At 31.7% G+C, this 23,691-nt stretch overlaps 1 protein-coding gene across 4 annotated transcripts in view; it reads left to right on the top strand.

Moving 5' to 3' along the window:
- TMEM232 (transmembrane protein 232) overlaps window positions 1-23,691 on the top strand; it is a 185,910-nt gene that overhangs the window by 156,348 nt on the left and 5,871 nt on the right. For all 4 annotated transcript variants that reach the window (XM_074281948.1, XM_074281946.1, XM_074281947.1 and 1 more), the window contains one exon: window positions 19,166-19,256. In XM_074281948.1, the coding sequence (XP_074138049.1) occupies window positions 19,166-19,256 (91 nt within the window). The remainder of the gene's footprint in view (window positions 1-19,165; window positions 19,257-23,691) is intronic.

Raw genomic sequence — 23,691 nt, 5'->3', positions numbered from 1 at the left:
CCAAGCTCTCTTGATTTCCCTTATAAACAAGACAAAAACAGCACCTCGGGACAAATGTAAAGTGAGTAAAAATAAACAAGAAATGGGACAAAACAGTGATGCTCCTGGAATAATTGGAGAAGATTCAAAGAAAGATACAGGATGGAGGTTTGACCTGGGTGAAGCATAAACACCTCCAGAACAGCACCAGGGAAAAAGCAAGCTGGGAGCTCTGGGACTAGCTGATTTGAAAGGTAGCCTCAGCCCCATTCACAAGACTTTTTGCCTTCCAAACTGTGTAGGGAGCAGGGGGAATATTGAGGGAACCCCTGCTGATAAGGGATGCCAGGTTATGGCTGGTTGAGATGTGGCTCTGGGAGAGAAGGAACCAGCACGTGTCCCTGTGAGTGTAGAAGCCATGGGTAGGGATGCTGCTGGCTGTATGAATTTACAGAGAGGTATAGTTCTTGCTTTTGGTTCCAGGCCAGAGGGGAAAACTGAAGAAAGACCCAAGATCAAAGGTTCCACCTCCACACATTCCATGACTAGAGGTGAATAGATAGTTTTTTATCTGTTATAGATAATTTAAAAAAATAAGCAGGCAAAGAAGAAAGAATCCAAATTTGAAAAATCAGTGTAGGAACAAAGAGAAAGAAAGAAGGAAAGAAAGAAAGAAAGAAAGAAAGAAAGAAAGAAAGAAAGAAAGAAAGAAAGAAAGAAAGAAAGAAAGAAAGAAAGAAAGAAAGAAAGAAAGAAAGAAAGGAAGGAAGGAAGGAAGGAAGGAAGGAAGGAAGGAAGGAAGGAAGGAAGGAAGGAAGGAAGGAAGGAAGGAAGGAAGGAAGGAAGGAAGGAAGGAAGGAAGGAAGGAAGGAAGGAAGGAAGGAAGGAAGGAAGGAAGGAAGAAGGAAGGAAGGAAGGAAGGAAGGAAGGAAGGAAGGAAGGAAGGAAGGAAGGAAGGAAGGAAGGGAAAGAAAGAGGGAAGGAAAGAGAAGGGGAAAGTAAAAAGAAAAGAGAAAGGAGAAAAAGGAGAAAGGAGAGAGAGGAGAAAGAGAAGAGGAGAAGAGGAAAGGAGGAGGAAAGGAGAAAAGGAAGGGAGAAAAAAAGAAAAAAATTGAATTTATTTTCTAGTGCAGGTACAAGTTTGTATAGATGGTTATTATTTCAAATTAAATCTAGAAAATTACATTCACCTTTAAATATTTTACTGCAATTTCAGAGATCAGATTTGTAGTAAATAAATAGAAGTAAGACATAGTATTAACAACAACAAACAAAAACTGATCTGAAGCTGGTAATGATTCAAATAACCAAAATCCCAGGTATGATGCAGAACCAGCTTTGTTGTGAGTGAATAGGAGAAGGAATAGAAAATACTTGTCAATAGTTTCTAATGACTGAAAATATTCTAATGAATATTATTCAAAATGCAACGATGAATACTTTTCATGAGAACAATGATTATTCTAGGCCTCCCATTTTATAGAAACATAAATATGAAGAATATTAAGAATATATTTGAGATACTAATGAAATAGAATGTTGTCACAAGATAATGGTCTCCTGCTGTTTAATGAAATACCGAGCCAAAGACTTCCATTTTCAGAGCAGAAGACATTAATACCATGATAGTGTTTTATTACAGTGACTTTATTACTATTAAGTCAAACGAGCATATAGATCTAATAAATTCATTTAATGAGTACTGGTATGGTAAACAAAGTGGTTTTTTATTATTATAAATGTATTGTTTTTGAGGAGGCAATTTAATAATGAAAATAATATAGGTATTTTAGAAGACAGAACTTTTCATGATAAATTTCTTTAAAAATTTCTGGCTGGCTAAAGTTTTTTTTTTTATTAAATTGAATAATAACATTTACCATTATATTATTCATTTATTCAACATAATCAAAACTTCTGGGAAACAATTATATAAAAAACATGAATTTTATTATATTCACATTTTCCTATTCACAAGTACTTTTTAAAAAATGAGTTTTCAAAATCTAGCACATACCATTGAATATATAAATAACAATTGTATAGTAATTTATTATTGTTTTATGTAATTATATATTATGTGTATTATTTTAATATTCATTAGATTATTTATTATATAATAATATTATAGTAATTTGATGATATGATTGACAGACTCAAAAATTCTGAACAGTATTCTGGCCAATATTGTAATTACTAATTCTGAACTTACTATCAGTTAAAATATAATAACTGAAAATAATTATTTGGACAGAATAGCACAATCACACAAAAGAAGTCTGAATAATTTGGGAAGTTTAGAATGCCTTACAAAAGAATTATTAAGGGAAAATCCCATTTGGTTGAATAAATATTATTATATCATGAGATGATATATAATAGAAACATGGAAAGACTAATATTAATTGATTGATTTAAAATAGGATGAGTTTATACCATATATACACATGTATGTATGTGTGTGTGTTTTGTGTGTGTGTGTGTGTGTGTGTGTGTGTGTGTGTGTGTATAACAGGGTGAACAGTTTATATAATGAGCACAATAATATAAAAGAAAAAACTTTGATTTCAAAATGAAAGAACAAAAATAAATTATTATTGAAACATAAAACAAGTTCAGAATGCAACACAATCAAGTACTATGTTAAATTTAAGATGCACTTTTAATAAATGAATAATGTGAATATAATAGAATTTGCTTGCATGCGTGTGTGTGTGTGTGTGTGTGTGTGTCTGTGTGTGTTCCTTAACCATTCATTGATTGGAAATTTTCATTTTGTTATTTGTTCAAGTTCATAACAGTAAGACAATTACGAAGAAAAAACTTCAGAACTTTAATCATGCTTACCATTTCTTTTCAGAGAGATGATAGATGACAGATAAATAATAAAATATACATTTTTTCAGAAAGAAAATATGTTGATTTTTTTTGCTTGAATATATTTATTTATTAATTACAGGGGAGGACTTTTATTTAGGGAAAGTATAGAAAGTTTCTGGATAATGATAATGGTGAAAGAAAGATTATTTAAAAATCACTCAAGGGAGAAGATAATTCAGGAGTCATAGACAAGCCAGGCAAGTTTATTACTATTGTGTTATTTTAAATGTTAACTTTAAAACTAAATGCAAGAGAAGTTGCTTTTTCAGATGAAAAGATAAGGGAAACATTTCTCTCACTGCATGTGTTGTGTCTTCCATCTTTTGCTGAGTACAGGATATCCTCTAAGGGAAAGCAGCAAGGTGTCTGACAAAGTGCCTTCCATTTGTGCCATTTACGACTCAAATGCCTTCTGCTACTATTTCTTATTTCATCCCTATCTCACATGAGGTAACCTTAATACATATGAAAGCTAAGCCTCCACCTGTTTGAGTGATCCCATTCCAGCCCATTTCATTTCCTCCATCCTCCATTTAAGTGCCAAAATGATTTTCCTAAAGTACAGACCCAATCTCTTAAATTGGCTTTATTCTGGCTTTCTATTACCTCCAAGATGAAATACAAAATTCTCTGGCATTCAAAGCCCTTCATACCAAAGGCCCCTCCTATTTTTCCAGTCTTTATAATTTACTTCTGCCATTCTTCCAACAGGTTGATGCTTGTCATTTATATTCTGTCACTTAGTGATAATATCTCCCTGTCCACTGATTCATTTCCTACCACCTACAAACATTCCCATGTCTCCTGATCTTGGGGAAAACAAAACAAAATAAAACAAAACAAAACAAAACAAAACAAAAAAACCTTTTTCCTTTATAGCTTTCAACATTATTTAGACTTTTTGCACTACTTCCCCCCCTTTTTTTCTCATCCCAGTGCAGATAAAAATATCCAATGAGACATCAGTGAATGGGGGAAAGAATTGGATTGGGAGTGAGAAGATCCAAAACTTTGTCCTGGATTTGTTATCTTAAGCTACTTTTAGTTTTTGTTCCCTCATCTATAAAATGAGGGAATCAAATTAGATGATCTATATGATTTCTTCTAGCTCCAAGACTCCATAATTTTATAGCTATGATTTACTTTCTTTCCTTTTTTTGGCACAGGAAATTAATTTGCTTGCTATATGAATCTCTTTCAGGTCTTATCAAAACTTAGTGTTTTCTGATTCTATTTCAATACTTATTTTACTCCATCAGTTACTTATCTTACTCCATTAAGTTAATCAAATTCATGATTACTCTTACAAAGTTAAAATCACACAATTGTTTAGGAGAGAGAGATGGTTTTTATATGATATTCTTCTCCATCAACTTATCTCACCCCCCCAAAAAAAACCCAATTCTTCTTGTGGGTTGGGGAGAAGAGTTTCATCAAGTATTGAGATACTTTTTTTTGGTTCTGTTAAAACTGAGTCCTTACTGATCTACTCACCTTGAGCAATTAGTTCAAAGAGAAGATAGTGAGATGGCCTTGTAAGAACAAAAATAAGAAAATATGTCCTAACAACCTGGGCATACTTTCCTACAACTATATCCAACATTAATGGGAAAAGTGGGCATTCATAATATATTACTCCAATACAGAAGTATATACATAGGGATATAAGGGGAACATTCTTTGTTTTCTTTTAATTCATGCTGCTCCCCTTTGTCACATTATGTTTCCTGGGCAGCTTGCTTAGTTGGGCTTCATGGACCTGCAGCTAAACTCAAAGCAAGTATTTATTCTCAACTAACAATTCCTCTGGTCTTATGCCTTCACCAGCTAGGCCTGTTGGTGTGTTGAATAGCTTCACTGCAAGACAACATGGTCAATGTGAATAGAGAGAAAAAAAGAAAAAAAAGAAACCTCTCTTTTGATAATCAAGAAACATTTTCCTTTCAATTACTGGGTTCTTTTTCCATAAATGGCTTTCTTAATTGTGTTTCAAAATTCATAGTTCTTAGAACTACCTTTGGCCTTAACTAAAAGTACTCCACTTTTTAAAAGATCATCAGAAGTATGTCAGATCATTAACACTTCTAATAACATCAAACATGTTATAATGGAGAGAATGCTGGATTTTGAGATAGAAGACCTGGATTTGAATCCTGTTTTAGACATAAATAGTATAATTCTGAGAATGTTAATCCATAGTAATCCTCAGCTTTTTTAATTTCAAAATGAGGAACCTAGATTTATGAACTCTGAATTCCCTTCAAGTCCTACAATAATTTTAGAAAAATCTCACCTCTCATAAATTGGTAGCAAAATGTAGACACTTTGCATTTCAGTAAAAATTTTAACACATTGTTGTCCCTGTTACCTTCTGTAATTTCATCACCTGAGATAGAAGGAGAAGATAGGAATAGAAATCATTTGAACATAGGAGTTCTGATGAGCTCCTCTCATTACTTTTACATTAGAAATGTATCATTAATAACCCATAGATACTACAGATTGTAAATAACAAAGATTATCTACAATATTTTATGCTTATTTTTCTTCTTCACATATGTGAAATTCATGTTGCTCACCCTAATAGAGAGGCTAAGAGTTTCTGTTTTCCCTTCTTGAATTCTTCCTTTTTTTGTGAAGTGAGGTTAATAAACCAAATAAGGTAAAGGAAAATTGTTGTTACTATTAAAGTAAATCTTTCATTTCATGAAGATACACACACAATTCAGTATATGTGTATGGGGTGTGTGTGTGTGTGTGTGTGTGTGTGTGTGTGTGTGTGTGAGAGAGAGAGAGAGAGAGAGAGAGAGAGAGAGAGAGAGAGAGAGAGAGAGAGAGAGAGAAAGAAGAAGAAGAAGAAGAAGAAGAAGAAGAAGAAGAGGAAGAAGAAGAAGAAGAAGGAAGAAGAAGAAGAAGAAAAAGAAGAGGAAGAAGAAGAAGGAAGAAGAAGAAGAAGAAGAAGAAGAAGAAGAAGAAGAAGAAGAAGAAGAAGAGGAAGAAGAAGAAGAAGAAGGAAGAAGAAGAAGAAGAAGAAGAAGAAGAAGAAGAAGAAGAAGAAGAAGAAGAAGAAGGAAATAAATTGTCCTAGCAATAAAAAGTAAGGTAGAGATTAAGTGCATTATTTAGAACATGCGTTTTAAGTATTGTCTATGTTGATATTAAGATATAATAAGTTTTCCCTGTTTATTTCTTCTAATCAAGTCCATTTTTGTATTGGCTTATCAGAGATCATGATTGCTGCTCTTGCTTTTGAGAATTCATCTGAGACATAATAGATTTTGCTGAAGTATTTTATTTTTAACTCTGTATACATCTTTATATTTCAAATGTGTTTCTGATAACATTTTATTAGATTCTGCTCTCTAATCCACTCTCCTATACTATTCAGTACCTATTATAACTTGGATAAATCACAATTTCTCTAAGCCTGCCAGAGTTTAATGTAGATCACACCTATTGCTTCTTCTAAATCTTGTGATCCTAAGCCATATAATTCCTTCAGGAATTAGGGACATAAAGAAACTTAATTTGAAGTAATAGAGTATACTGTCCTTTAGAATAAAGATAATTTCATTCTTTGTATTTGTATTCACTAGGTATTTAATAAATACTTATTGCTTCTTTGTAGAATAGTAGACAAATCATGATGAAATTCATATGGAAAATGATGTTTAAATATATATATATATATATATATACATATATATATATATATGTATATGTAAAGTCATAGAGTTAAGTAGTATAGATTTCTTCACAGGAAAGAAAAACTGAAATGAAAATGGCTACTCTAGAGTTTTTGACTATATGTAATCTAAACTTCAAAGCTCACTTAAATAAGATTCTTCAGAAATGGAGGAAATTATAAAACAAACTCTCATTACTTTAAATGTGAACCACTGTAACAATCTAATATAGCAAAAGAAAGCAATAGATTATTTAAGAACCCTCCTTCAAGAGACACAATCTGTTGCTTACAAGAAACATCTTAAAAACAAAGATAAAAGACTCCCAAAAAACTATTTTAATGACCTAGAAAAAAATAACAACAAAGTTCATATGGAAAAACAAAAGGTCAAGAATTTCAAGGGAATTAATGAAAAAAAAAATCAAATGAAGGTGGCCTAGCTGTACCAGATCTGAAATTATATTATAAAGCAGTGGTTACCAAAACCATTTGGCATTGGCTAAGAAATAGACTAGTTGATCAGTGGAATAGGCTAGGTCCAAAGGACAAAATAATAACTTTAATAATCTAGTGTTTGACAAACCCAAGGACCCCAGCTTTTGGGATAAGAACTCAATGTTTGACAAAAATTGCTTGGAAAATTGGAAATTAATATGACAGAAACTAGGCATTGACCCACACTTAACACCGTACACCAAGGTCAGGTCAAAATGGGTTCATGACCTAGGCATAAAGAATGAGATTATAAATAAATTAGAGGAACATAGGATAGTTTACCTCTCAGACTTGTGGAAGAGGAATGAATTTATGTCCAAAGAAGAACTAGAGACCATTATTGATCACAAAGCAGAAAACTTTGATTATATCAAATTGAAAAGTTTTTGTGTAAACAAAACTAATGCAGATAAGATTAGAAGGGAAACAATAAACTGGGAAAACATTTTTATAGTCAAAGGTTCCGATAAAGGCCTCATTTCCAAAATATATAGAGAATTGACTCTAATTTATAAGAAACCAAGCCAATCTCCACTTGATAAGTGGTCAAAGGATATGAACAGACAATTCTCAGATGAAGAAATTGAAACTATTTCTAGTCATATGAAAAGATGCTCCAAGTCATTATTAATCAGAGAAATGCAAATTAAGACAACTCTGAGATGCTACTAAGCACCTGTCAGATTGGCTAGAATGACAGGGAAAGATAATTCAGAATGTTGGAGGGGATATGGGAAAACAGGGACACTGATATATTGTTGGTGGAATTATGAATACATCCAGCCATTCTGGAGAGCAATTTGGAACTATGCTCAAAAAGTTATCAAACTGTGCATATCCTTTGACCCAGCAGTGTTGCTACTGGGCTTATATCCCAAAGAGATCTTAAAGAAGGGAAAGGGATCTGTATGTGAAAGAATGTGTGTGTTAGCCCTCTTTGTAGTGGCTAGAAACTGGAAACTGAATGGATGCCCATCAATTGGAGAATGGCTGAATAAATTGTGGTATATGAATATTATGGAATATTATTCTTCTGTAAGAAATAACCAACAGGATGATTTCAGAAAGGCCTGGAGAGACTTACATGAACTGATGCTGAGTGAAATGAGTAGGACCAGGAGATCGTTGTATACTTCAACAACAGTATTATATGATGATCAATTCTGATGGATGTGGCCGTTTTCAACAATGAGATGAACCAAATCAGTTCCAATAGAGCAGTAATGAACTGAATCAGGTACACCTAGCAAAACAACTTTGGGAGATAACTATGAACCATTACATAGAATTCCCAATCCCTCTAATTTTGTCCACCTGCATTTTGGATTTCCTTCACAGGCTAATTCTACACTATTTCAAAGTCCGATTCTTTTTGTACAGCAAACAACTGTTTGGACATGTATACATATATATTGTATTTAATTTATACTTTAACATATTGTACATGTATTGGTCAACCTGTCATGGCGGGGGGGGGGGGGGGGGAAGGAGGGGAAAAATTAGAACAAAAGGTTTGGCAATTGTCAATGTTGTAAAATTACCCATGCATATATGTGGTAAATAAAAACTATTAAAAAAAAAAAAAAAAACAAAGATAAAAACATAATAAAAATAAAGAATTGACAATTCATCAGATGAATTAAAAAAAACCAGGAACTATAATAGCTTACTATCAGACAATGGAAAACAAATATTAATAGCATAAATGAAAATAAAGAAATGATATTATGCTGAAAGAGCCATAAACAACAAAGCAATATTAATAATAAATTTATATTTATATTATATATTTATAAATGTATATTTATATTATATATTACAGAATATAAATTAATATTGAATTTATAAATTTCAAATATTATTATATCTAAGTTCACAATGGAAAACATTACAAAAAGACATGGATAAATTAAAACCTCTTAGATGTAGATAAATAGAAAAAAATTACAAAAAGATACAATAGTAAGAGAGAATAATGTACTTTTTCAGTTTTGGATGGATCTAACAAAAAAATAAACACAAATTGAACAAATTTCTGATAGAAATTGAGCTAAAAACTTTGGTATCATCCAAATCATTCTGCTAAAATAATTCTATATTTCTCAACACTACCACATGGAATCTTGACAAAAATTAGTCATATGTTCAGACTCAGAGATATTGAAAATAAATATAAAAAGGCACTACAATTGTGTATATTCTATTATAAAAAGTGTTTATGTAATTAAACTATTTATATAAACATATATGCAATTATAATAGTAAACAGCTTATTTGCAGATCACAAAATAATAATAAACAGATCTAGGAACACAAAGAAAAAAATCACATGAAGCCAAATGGAAACGTAACAATGCAATTCTAAATAACAAATAGGTCAAAGAACAAATTTTACAAACAATAATTATATGAAATAACATTTCAAAATTTGAATAACAAAAATAACAATAAAATGAAATGACAATTCAAAATTTCTGGCACATAAATAAACCTCTGAGAGAAGAATTATTTCCATAAGAACATACATTAACAGAATAAGAAAGTTAAGAGGCAGTGAAAAATAATCATTTACAAAATTAAAATTTCAAAAAATAAATCCAAAATAGATGCAAAAGGAGGTATTTTACAAATGTAGAAAAGTAGATGAATTAGAAATCAAAAAGACTATATAACTAATAAAATTAGAAACTAGTTCTTTGCAACAACTGATGAAAAAACATTTAGTCAATCTGATTAAAAAGAAAAGGAAGTTAAATCAACAAAATAGAAAATGACCAAGGTAAAATCACATCAAAATCAGAAGAAAAAAAAAAAAAAAGAATTATCAGAATTTACTATTCAGTTATATGCAATCAACATTGAGAACACAAAAGAAATGAATACTTACAAAAATATAAAATATTTAAATAACTGAAGATCAAATAAATATATCCAACAATTCAATCTCAGAAAAAGAAGTAGATCTATGAAACTATATGAGAAGCATAGATAGAATAGATAGATAGAACTCAGGACTTGGAATCACTAAGAAGAGTTTTAAACTGGCCATGGACATGTGATTCAAAGTGAGGCACTTAATTTTAACCTCAGTTTCATATGCAGAATGAGGACAATGATAGCTCCTAACCTTTCACAATATTCACTTATTAAAGCACTGAGAAATTACTAGCTTATAGTGGGTGCTTAATAAATGAGAGTTGGGACAAGGGTAAGAGATATTCATTTGCTTCTAATGATTCTAATCAATTCAAAATATAACTCTTTCAAAGTTCTAGAGAACAGTTAATATAAACACTTCACAAATTATTCTCAAAAGATAAGAAAGAAAACAAAGTATCAGACTCCTTTTTAGAGATATACACTTAATTCCAATACCTAAATTAGGAAAGGACTGAACAAAGAACTCTAGGCCATTGCTGTTAATGAATTTTGATTCAATATTTTAAAATAAAATCTTTTGAAACAGACTACAATATGTGATTTGAGAAAGCATTAATTAACATGAAATTGGATTTATACCAAGGATTCTGTTTCAACTTTAAAAATATGATATTCATAATGATATTAAAAATAAAACCTTCAGAGATTTTCTCATTGGCTGTAGACAAAGTCTTTTACAAAATACAATTATTATTTATAGTAAAAGAAATGTTAAAAAAAAAACCCTAAAATAATCCAAACCTGTAAAGTATTGGCATAGAAGAATATGTATTTAATAAAAGCATGTCAAGTATCAATCTAAAAGTAAAAGCAAGTATCATATGCAATGAGGTTATATGAGCTTTCTCAGTAAATTCAAGTGTAAAACAAGGATGTATATTTCCCCCTTTTTTATTTGATATATTTTTAGAAATGCTAGTAATTCAATAAGGAAAAGACAAAGGAATTAAAATGTAAAGATAGGAAAAGAGGAAATCAAAAACCTTTGTTGATGACATTATTTTAAGAAAATCAACAGCTATACAGATATGTAAAGCCAAAAAAAAAAATCCAAAATAGACAAAAAAATCAAAAGCAAGTCAAAATGTATTTATTAAATATTTTCTATGTAGTAGACATTGTGCTAGATGCTGTGGATGAAAATACAAAAAGCAAAAAAGATAGGTAGCCCTGTCTTCAAGGAGCTTATGTTCTAATGGGAAAGGCTGGCATGGAGGAAAAGAAAAATAAGAAGAATTTGTAATCTTCTGACAGGAGGGAGGTCACTTATGGAGTAACAGAAACTGGCCACTGAACCTAGGACTCTAAGCAACAAATCCACCACTCTTTCCTCTGTATCATGCTGGTACTGATATTATGCTTTTAAGGAACAGAAGAAAAGGATAAAGAAAACAAAATCTATTGATATTTTGCCATCTTGCTCTTCCCTTCTTAGGCAGAATTGACTAGCCTCTGAAAATTAGCCTGGGAACATTCTTATGATATCAGGCTACAATTTCTAAATGTAATTTACTCCTAGGCCAAAGAAAATCCCATCCATTCTAGGGTAGTTTAATCCTACATGAAGGGGTAATTGTCCTTATATGAACTTAAAAGATTTTGTTTGTAGGTTTATCTTTTCTCAGCAGATCAATTATGAGGCAAACCTATGTGATGCAAGGTCAGTGAACAAAGATTTGAAGAGAATCCTCTGAAACTTTTAGACAGTAGAATTCCAGTTAAGTCTATGGTGGTATGACTAGTTATTTGTAAAATAGCTGTAGTATTTTTATAGGAATGAAAAAGAAGCAGTATCACTAAGTTCCTTGGGGATACTCAAGCTTCCCTATATAAGTAGAACTTTGTCTTAGTATACAAGTTTTAATAACAAGATTTTGTTAATTTGGGTTTTATTTTTAAGATCAGTTTTGAAGATGTTCAATTGTAAGTTAAATAGGAACTATGTGATTAATTAAGACAATGCTCACTATCTTGGATATGAAGTACATCACAAAAGATGAAGAAAATGTTAGAAGTCCTTCAAAGACACGACTTTATATTTTTTTCCTAAATACTTCTCATGTTATTTCTCTAGAAGTAAGATATTATGCATTATGATGAGCTTCTTAAAGAAGAAATTTATTGACAAAGTTTAGCCACATAATAACAAAGCAATAGTTAGGGAACATGTGAACCTACACATAGGTCAATCTAAATTCAGATGTGATGTCTGATCATAAGACCCAATGTCTTTTTCTCTGTGATAGGATGTGTAATACATAAGTAAAAATAAATAAAACATCAAGCAAATAAAATTAGTGATGGTACAGTAACTTATTACTCACTGTTTTATCTGCTTGGAATTTTTTGACACAATTCCATGTCTTGCTCCTTATCTGTCCTTCTACAAAGAGAATGTAGGAATAAAGGTAGCAAAGTCAGTTGAATTCTGGACTTGGCATTGATTTCAAATACTTATTAGCTAGATGACACTGTGTAAATCATTCAAACTTGATTTCTTCCTTTGTAAAAATATAATAATGATGATAGTAATATCATATACTTTCCAGCACTGATGTTAAGATAAAATGAAATGATTTTATAACATAGCTTGCATATCTTTAAATACTAAAAAATTGTAATTAAAGAAATTCATCATTTCTCAGTATTTCTGTGGTATGTTAAATTTCATTTTGCAGTATCTTACTTAGTCCTGTACTTCTTTAACATTTTGAAGCAGTGAATATGTGTGAATGTGTGTGTATAATCTTATAAAACAATACATTTGAAAAGATGATGGAACTGATGATTTCAATGCAAACAAAATCCTTTCAATTATAAAAAGAATCAAACAATATCATCCATTTTTATAATTAAAAACAATTTGCTCTAATGCCTATTTATGACTAAAAATTATGTTTAGACCATCAGATTCTGTAAGATTACAAAAAGATGATGGAGGAAAAAAGTTATAGAAAAAGCATTCTAGAAAAAAATCATAAATCTTAAATGAGGAAAACTTTAAAAAGATAAATAACTCAAGAAGGAATGAAAATGTCAATTCAATAAAAACAAGCAAAATATAACTAACTTTATAATAGAAACTAGATTTTATTAAGGGGAAACTAAAAAAATACCCTGGGAATATAAAGTTTTTAAAAATAAAATAAATTTGGGGAAAACTAATATAGAAGCCAGGCAGAAAATCAGTAAAGAAAAATTTAGAAAAAGTGAATCAAGTGGGTCCCTAGGAAATTAGAGAGCAAATTAAACATTTTTAATTTATGAAGTTAAAGAAAACAGAGTTGTTACCTCTAAAAGGCACTACAACTCTTGTACTAAAGTGTATTTTATGCTTGAAAACTTCCCAGAACATCCTCATTTCATACATCATTAACAGCAGAAAATTTTCCTAATTTACGTAACAATAATGCACTTTGGGTTCAGGGAATGTGGCCTGCTGAACCTTCTCCCTATCCATTCAAAGTCCATCTCTTCTTTCTGTCCATTCAGGGACTGAGTTCAGTCTTAGGGGAGTTTGACTTCCAAAGAGAATATTTAGTATTTTACCATTGTCTTTAATTTTTTTTCATTCCTATCTTCAAGACCCAGAAAAAATTCTTTAAAACTTAGGGCTCATGTCCCCAAAAAAGGGAAGTGGAAAATTATTCAATATGTACTACAAATCATATATTAGCATAGCACTTTATTTCTTCCATATGTAATGTTGCACACAAAAGTACATTAATAAAGGATATAAAATAGTATGCAATAAATTATCACTATTGTTATACTCTCCCAGGTGGTTAAGACCTAAATTTTAAGACATGGAGAAATTTGTGGGACTGCTGAATAGTCATTTTCTGTTTTATCTCTTCATTATCAAAACAATTTTTCCCAAGCTCATAACTGATGCAGGTAGATGCAGTCTTGAACCTGAAGTCAAGAAGGCCTGAATTCAAAGCAGTTTCAGATACTTCTTATCTCTGTGATCCTAGACAAATCATGATCTTTTTTTTGCTTCATTTTTCTCAACTGCAAATTGGAAATAATAAAACCACCTACCTCACAGGATTATTGTGAGAATAAAATAATATTTGTAAAAGGCTTAACATAATACCTGGAGTACAGCAACTTATTAACAAATAAATATTCCCTTTTCATTTCCCTACTCATGTCTTCTGATAAGCCTGGACATGGATTGAACTCCTTCTTTTTGTTATTAGTTGTCTGCTCTGATGAAGAAACCTCTTCTTCTGCCAGTCAACTCCAGTGAAATGACCCAGAATCTCTGGACTTCTCAAATTCACAGAGTTGCCAATAAAACTGGATACTTTCTCTTCTGGTTTTGCAATTCAATTCCCTATACTGAGAAGGAAATAAAACAGAAGCATCACATAGGAGCTCAAGGCATATGATCAGGTTTGCTTACCCCATACATGTCTTTAATTATTATGTATATGCAGTTTATTTTGGGTATGCTCAGGAAAGGGCACCAACCCTATCTTTATCCCCACAGGAGATGCTTAAAGATCTCTTCTATGCTTAGGAAGAGAATTTAAGGTAGAATGGCTTCATTTTGAAGGTTCTTTTAGTCAGCTGTCCTTCCTGATCAATAGTTGAATTATTTCATCATCTCAAAATACCAGGTCATTCAGTTATGAGCCCATCTTGTCCATAGACTTTATTTAAGGAATTATAGTATATGATCTATAGGATGATCCCTGCAGCCCCAACCTAGAGTGTACTGCTCACCTTATTCCTTTATAAAATGAAATAGTTAGACTTTAAGGTCTCCTTTAATATCAAAATGATTAGATTATATTGTATGAATTTATCAATGGAAGGGAGTATTTATTAACTTCTGTTATGTGCCAGACACATAGCACTTTACAAATGTCATCTCAGAATAACTCTAAAAGGTAGAAGATATTATTATCCCTATTTTACAGTTGGAGAAACTAAGTTAAACAAAAGTTTAAGTGACTTGCCCAGGGTCACACAGCAAATAAGTATTTGAGACCAAGTACAAAATCTGGTCTTTTCTTACTTCAGGTCCAGAGCTCCATGTACTAAGAAGTCACCTTTCAGTGTATAATGTAACAGAAATGCAGAAAAGTTAGATCATTTTTCCAAGGAGATACATATTTATCACATCCATACTAGAATATAGCACTTTGTATGTTGTAAGGAAATGATTTAAAGTCCAATGTATACAATTCTATTTCCTTTGCACAAATTTAGTATATAATATATGCTCTAGATCAATGGTCTCCAAATTGTTTTAATTGTGTACTTGCATTATTAAAACTTTTTTGAGCATATACTCTAAATACACAGAGTGTATCCATCTAAATGTATATAATGCATGTTTACACAATGTACTGCTACTATAAAAAGTGTATTTTGTTCATTATAAGCATATACACTAAGAATTTTTCAAAAAGTGATAAAACTAAAATAAATGACATCTTTAAAAGAACTTATTCTCCTTTTGGTGGTACAAATATTTTTGTTCTCACTAATATTTACACTTTAATTATAGTAAGTTTATTTTGCAATTAAACTATATTAATATGCTAATAATGTTTAATATTTTAGTGAGCAATGTGACTCATTACATGTCATTATTCTAAGCTATCTTATTTAAAAATTTGGTTCTAATGATGACACAACTGAAAAAGAGGGAACAAAGTAATAGAGAAAAAGCAAAAAATAATGATTCCCTTTGATTTCAATTATTTTGTAAACTATTGGAAAGGGCTGCATTTTGTGTTGTAAAGAAATAGTTCATTTGTAGCCACATGAAAAGGTGCTTCAAATCACTATTGATTAGAGAAATGCAAATTAAGACAACTCTGAGATATCACTATACACCTTTCAGATTGGCTAAAATAACAGGAAAAGATAATGATGAATGTTGGAGGAGATGTGGGAAAACTGGGACAGATACATTGATGGTGGAACTGTGAACAGATCCAACCATTCTGAAGAGCAATTTGAAATTATGATCAAAAAGTTATCAAACTGCATAACTTTTGATCCAGCAGTGTTTCTACTGGGATAATATCCCAAAGAGATCTTAAAGGAGGGAAAGAGACCCACATGAGCAAAAATGTTTGTGGCAGCCCTTTTTGTAGTGGCTAAAAACTGGAAACTGAGTGGATGCTCATCAATTGGTGAAAGGCTGAATAAATTATGGTATATGAGTGTAATGGAATACTATTGCTCTGTAAGAAATGACCAGCAGAATGATTTCAGATTTTGGAGAGACCTACATGAACTGATGCTAAGTGAAATGAGCATATCCAAGAGATCATTATATACAGCAACAAGACTATATGATGATCAATTCTAATGGACGTGGCTCTCTTCAACAATGAGATGATTCAGACCAGTTCCACTGGTGCAGTGGTGAAGAGACCCATCTAACCTCAGAGAGAGGATCATAGGAGCTGAGTGTGGAACACAACATAGCGTTCTCACTCATTCTGTTGTTATTTGCTTCCATTATGTTTTCTTTCTCAGTTTTTCTTTTTCTTCTTTCTTGATCTGATTTTTCTTGTACAAGATAACTGTATAAATATGTATACATATATTGGCTCTAACATGTATTTCAACATATTTAACATGTATTGGACTACCTGACAGCTAGGGGAGGAGATGGGGGAAGGAGGGAAAAATTTAAAACAAAAGATTTTTTAAGGGTCAATGTTGGAAAAATTACCCATGCATATGTTTTGTAATTAAAAAACTTTAATTAAAAAAAATGAAATAGTTCAATTTATGTGTCATGTGATCAGTAAGATGGAGGACTAAATATATATATTTTGATCCTCACAACCTCTCAAAACACTCTAAAATAAGAATTATGCACAAGACATAACTTCAAAGATTTTTTCAGTTTTTTTCCACAGATATATCAAGAACCTTACTAGGTAATAATCTGAGTAACAGCAGAGAACTCCCAGTGCTCATTTATCATCTCCTCCCCCATCAACTACCACTCATGGGAGAGCTGCACAATGGACCTATATAGAAGCTTATGTTCTGAGATCAACTGAGCAATTCCTTTGCAATTGCTACAATCTCTACAGGATCATCACTCTTCCCTGTTCTTACCCAACCATTCTGTGGCACCAAGAGACAGAACTCAACTTGGTCCAATCCCAAACCCAGTAACGAGGAGGAAGATGAACAGAAGGAGGAGGAAGAAGAAAAAGAAGAGCAGGAAAGTGGAAATAGAAAATAACTGGAGGAACAATGAAAATATTGAAACAGACAACAAAAGGAAATGGGCCAAAGAGCTGATATTTGTGTATGTATGTGTGTTTGGTGGTGGGTTGGTAGGGAGACTCCATTAGACCTAAAGGAAAAAGGATCATCATTAACCTAAGATAAATGATAGTGAAAAGTTATTTTTCCAGTATAAGAGACTGAGACAGCTTTGCAGTCAAGAAATACATAATCAGAAGGAAAATACTTAAATGTGAGACATAAGGAAAATATATGGGAAGATATGAGAGAGGAAAAGGCTACTATTACCAGAAATCTCAAGAAGAAGAAAATCATACCTTGAAAGTTGGCAAAGATGTAAAAAAAAAGTGGAAATAGTCAATGTTTGAGAGGATGGGAAGCGAAGCAAAAAAAAAAAAAAAAAACAAAAAAAACCCCCAAAAAAACAAAACATGCATTGTTAATGGAGTTGTTCATCATAAAACCATTTTGGAAATCAATCATCATTAACATAATTAAAGTGATGGTAATATCCATCCCCTATGATCCAGAGATTTAAGTATCAGACAATATCCCAAGAAGGACATTCCTAAGAAAGCAAGTGCCTATATTCACCAAATATTTACAATAACAATTTTGTGGTAACAAGGAGTTAGAAACAAGATAGATTATCATCATTTAAGGATTGATTAAACATATTTTGGTATATGAATGTTACTTTAAGAAATTGTTATTGTGATAAACACAAAGAATGGAAAAAATTCCATGATCTTATACAGAGTGATATAAGCAGTCAAAAAGATATACACAGTGACTACTATAATATAAATGGAACTAATAACCATTACAAGACATTCAAAAGTGAATGTTATGATGTTACAATAAGCAAGTATGGCTCTAAAGAAGAGATATGAGAAGATATGTCATTTCTTTACACACTTGAGAGCTTTGTGTGTGTAGTACATTGTGTATATTTTCAAACTTTTTTGATATGTTGTTAATTGTGGTTGATATTTTTTGTCTCTTCCTCTTTTTTTCTCTTGAAATATTTTTGTAGGATGGTTTTCTGGAAGGAAATTTTGGGAGGAACACTGAGAAAAATTCCAATGATATAAAAAAATTATAAAATCTAAAAATAAATAAGTTCAAAACCATTTAAACTCTTTGATGATTTTAAAATGTCAGAAATGTCTATTTATAAGTTTTATTAGTGCATAGATAAAATTTTCATGAGAAACACATCATTTTCAGCAACAAAAGGTCACTATTGTAAAAGTTTAATCATAGTGGCTTCATAAAATTATTAGCTAATATCTCTGGCAAAATTTATACTTAAGGTAAAGTTCATCACCAACAATAGCATAAGTAAATCTTTATTTCAAATAACTGTGATAAATTTTAAAAACTTTAAACTACTTTATCAGTTATGATTATTACATCATTTTTTAAAAATTTTGTAATGTGGCTGACAGAGATCTCATAGTAGAAAAACTGTCAACCCAGCCATGTTTTTTGTTTACTTGTATTCAAAATATTATTGCAATTGTTTTTTCTCCTTAATGCTTGAGAGAATTCACTTATAAACCCACATTTTTTTCCTCTTAAGTTGTTCACTGATATCTCATTCAATTTTCCCTCTTTTGAGATTGAGTTATTTATTTTTCTTATATATCTAGTAATTTGCATACATTTTTCAAAACAAGCAAAGGTGTTTTTTTTTATTATCCTTTAGTTCAAGTCAAATGTAAAAACCACATATATCAGAATTAATCACCAAAAATAAAGACAAAAACTTTAAAGTTACTGGATTGAACAAGAAATTTGAAGTCTAATAGAGTATATTATTCTCATAAGTACTCTGTACTGATTATATATAATAAAATGGTTAATATGTAAGTTATAGTGAACAGAAATATACTAGTGATGATGCATGTGCTTAATCATAGGTTTTGTCTTTTGTGTCTGAAGGGAAAAACATCCAGAAAAAGAACTAGTTCGTCCATATCCGGATATCATTACCCGTGCAGATATGGCATTGAAAACTCTTATTGATAAGCAGGTAATATTCACTATCTAAAATCAGTAAAATATGATACATATATAAATATATATATATATATGTATGTATGTATATGTATTTTATAAAGGTACCTTGAATAAGAAAATACAATTTTGACACATAAACCTTTATATGCAGCACGCATTAAAAAAAAACACTGGAAATTACAAAATCTCACCTGTAGGTACATTGCTAAATTCAATTGCTTTGCTATACCACTGATACATTCCTTAATGTATGAGATACTTTGCCTTTTGTATTTGTAAGATACTACTAGCCTAACATATTTCTTAAATTAGCAATAATATGTGACAAGAATCTAATTTTTGAGTTCTTTTGATTTTCTCTGATGAATATTTTTGTCAACTAAATACCAATCTTTAAAAATTAAAAAGTTACATGGTGACCAACTTTTGTCTTTGAGATATGATAAAGGCTATTAATCATTTTGTTCCCTGGAAGATGTAAATGGACTGGGGAAGCAAAAGACCTAACTATTAGGACAGTTCATTTGTCTATTCTGCTATATGTATATAAATTTCTCCAAAATTTACTTTTGTTGTGTTGGGGAGGTTAAAGCAAGAGAAGAAGGAAGAAAATGTTCATTAACTTTTTTTTTTTTTTTTAAGCACAGAAATAGTGATAGCAGTAATAGGTAAGGTTATACTACAACACTTGGAAATTGAGACTTCTAACAGGATACTATTAACTGTAGAATTACATCCTTATGATCCTCGTTAGTATTTTCCTTTATTTTATTTAACTATGTTCATCTTTCTAAACTAAGGAAGAAATTATTTCATTTACTAATTAAAAACTAAAGTAATGCTTATCTATATCATTTAGATTTGGGTATACTTTAATCTATAGAGTTATTGCCCTATACTATAAGGCTGGGCATTTGGAACTCTCCAAATGACCAACTTGAAAAATAAGTATGGGTTATATGGTATATCTATATGGTATAGAGAACATAACATATCTATAGTTGTAACACCTTCAGTAAATCAGAAATCATTTATTAAGTACCTACTATCTAAGTATTTTATTGAACCATGGTGATACAAAGAAAGCAAAAACAAAACACAACCCCAGCTCTCATGCCAGAGAAACTGAGCAAGATAGAGATTAGAGAGTATTCAATATAGAATTTATTAAATGGAGAGATTTACTGGGACCAAATGGATCCATGGTTTGGTCCCAGGGCTGAAGGAGACTATCATCTCAAAGAATTCAGCACCCAATGTCCCATAACAAGATTCTTTTATAGGGTAACAAAAACAATGACATAATGGGGGAGGTAATTAGATGGGGATGACCTAATGGGGGGAGGCACTTAGGATGACATAATGGGAGGTATTGGAGTGGCTCTCCTGATACTCTAATGATATCTAAAATGGATAAAAAATCTTTATCCCATCAAACATTAAGAGGGAATGGTTATAGCCTAAGGTGTAAGATAGAAGATCTTTATCCTAGCAAACATTTTGAGGGAATAGTTATAACCTGAGGCAGAGTAACTGAATAGGACAAACTGGGTCAGGACATTAAAAGAAAATGATGGAGCACATTCCACACTCTCTCTCTTCTAACTATTCAAATCTTTGAATTACCTTCTTCTAGAAGGTTTTAGCACCATAATTTTTGACCAACCCTTTGTGAAGTAAATAGACCAAATAAAAATAAAAATAAAGCTAGAACAATGCAAGGACTTATGGCAAGGACAAGTCTATCCCTGATAACCTCAGAGTTAATCAGCAATACACAAAGCTCCTCATTGCAATCATGTCAGGTCCTCTGCATATGGACAGTTCACTGTGAGTTAGGTCTGTGGTCATTTGTGCATTTGACTCAGCTTCTGCTTACAGATCAGCAGGACTCAAGACAGTTCGTGCTGCCCATTCAGGGGGGCAACCTCTCCAGGGGAGAAGGATGAGGCTTTATACAAATAAGATAAATCCAGGAAAAGGCCAAGGTTGTCTTAGAAGCAAGGCACAAAAGTTAAAGATGAGACTTTGAAGGAATATAGGGAAACCAGAAGGCTGAGATAAGGAAGAGTTTTAGGTTTGTGGGAAAGTCAGTGAAAATGCTTAGAATCAATCAGACAGTGGAGTATTTTATTCAAAGAAAAATAAGGAAGCCAGTGCCACAGAATTGATGAATACATGGAAAGCAGCTAGAATATAAAGGGTTACAAAAGCCAAGCAATTGGTTTTAAATTTTATCTAGGAGGTAACAGATAAGAGGGTGTGACATCAGATTATGTATGAAGAATGTGAGAGAAAACAATTAATTTAAGATAACACTTAGGTTGTGAGTGGATACTGTCAACAGTGATGGGGAAGAAGGAAGAAGTAGTGGTTTAGAGGGAAGATATTATCCAATAATAGTGAATGTGTTAACTTTAAAATATCTTTAAGATGTTTATTTATATAACATCTGATCTGAAATGTCCAATAAACAGGTAGAGATGCAAATAGATTGTGAAAAGATGGAGTTAGGCAAAGTCAACCTGAAAATTATTTACAAAGAGATAAAAATTGAAATCACAGTATGATCATCAAGGAAAATAATATAAAGGGAGCAGACAGTTGAAGAAAAAACTTTAGGTGAGCCCACAATTAGTAGGCTTGACCTAGAGTAAGAACCAAGAAAGGCTATAGTTAAAGATTGGTCAGTGAATTATCTAGTTCAATAAATAAATATTCATGACACATCTGCCCTGAATTAAGCATTGGAATGCAAAGAAAAATAAAAGCAGTCCCTGCCCTCAAGAGTGCACATTTTAATGGGGAGACAACCTGCTGACAATTTTACAAATGAGCTCTATACAGGATAAATTTGAAATAATAAATAGAGACATATTACTAGAATTAAGAGAAATAGGAAAAGCTAAGATTTCATCTGGGACTTGAAGGAAACCAGGAGGGAAGCTATGAGGAGAGAAAGTATTCTAGGCATGAAGAGAAAACAGTGAAAATGCCCAGAATATGGAGAGAGGTGTCTTGTTCAAGAAACATCAAGGATGCTAAATGTTACTGGATTATAGAATGCATGGTGGAATATATGGTGTAAAAAGATTGGAAATGTAGAAAAGCAAGTTATAAAGGACTTTGAATGTCATACAGAGTATTTTCTATCTCATTTGCAGATCAGAAGGAGACACTAGAATTTATTGTATGGGGGTGTAGCGTCAGACCTACCTAATTTAAAGAAAACTAAATAATTTGATAACTGAGTGAAGGATGGACTGAAGTGGATATGAATATCAACTAGAAGAGCACTGCAATAGTAACGGCATGAGGTCATGAGGGCCTGCAACAAGATTGGTAGTGGTGTCAGAGGAGATAAGGTGGTGTTTGCAAAAGATGCTTTGAAAGTAAACTAAAACACCTATATTGAGAGCCTTGGTAATGAAGGGGGAGGGAATTGTGTTAATTTATATAAGAAAGCTAGGACAAGGGAAAGTTTGGGTGGAAAATATGAGTTCAACTGTGGATATATTGAGTTTAAAATGTCTAGTGGATATCCATTTAAAGATATCTGAAAGGCAACTGAAGATATGAAATTTGAAGTCAGCAGAGATAAATAAATTGGAGAATAATCAGCATAGAGATGGGAGTTGATCAGATCGCCAGGTGAAGTAGGAGAAAAGAAATAGTCCTAGAACAGAGCCTTGTGGAAAACTCATAGTTAGAAGGTATGACTTGAATGATGATACAATAAAGGGGACTGAAAGGGAGTGATCATAAGACAGCGACAAAAGGAATCTGAATGATTTAAGATGAAGAGGAAGGCAAAAGAGGAAGCTGTTGCTAAATGACCTTAATATACTCAGTAAAAAAAAAATTCAAAGTTCTCAGCTTAGAGGATAGTTCTATAGAAGTTTTGAAGAGGGATGAAAAGATTTGAAAAAATCTTTTTGAATGGAATAATAAATTAACAGGGAGGCATAAAAGCAGTGCCTTGTGAAGCTAGATAGCATGTTGCTGTTTGGGTTTTGTTTTTTTTTCCCCTAGTTTTGTTCAACCAGATCACTATTTGCCCAATAATTACAATTGACCAACAGTAGGATTAGCTACCATTTGAGGTTTCATGTATTGAATAGGAAAGTTAAACCACCTTATTATGATTCTAAAATTCTTCAAGACAGTTTAGCCTTCATGAAATATAATATATAATATCCATGTCAGTTGATCTTTATACTTTTTCAATAAGTCACACACTTGTCAAAGATAAAAATTACTAAACTCATTTTACTAAAATCTGTTATAGAGACAGCTTTAATATTTAGAGATCACAAAAGAAGGAAAAATCACTTCCCAGACAATTCCCTAAAACTGTAATTTACCAATGACCTGCATCAGCAGAGGGAAAAACCACTTTGAGAATTCCCCATATTGATTCATATCTAGAACAAAATAACAACAATGAT

Source organism: Sminthopsis crassicaudata, chromosome 1 (genome assembly GCF_048593235.1).
Source record: "Sminthopsis crassicaudata isolate SCR6 chromosome 1, ASM4859323v1, whole genome shotgun sequence".
In the NCBI taxonomy this organism is placed as follows: Eukaryota; Metazoa; Chordata; class Mammalia; order Dasyuromorphia; family Dasyuridae; genus Sminthopsis; species Sminthopsis crassicaudata.
The sequence above is the reverse complement of the archived record's forward strand: the minus strand, read 5'-3'. Positions and strand labels throughout refer to the sequence as shown.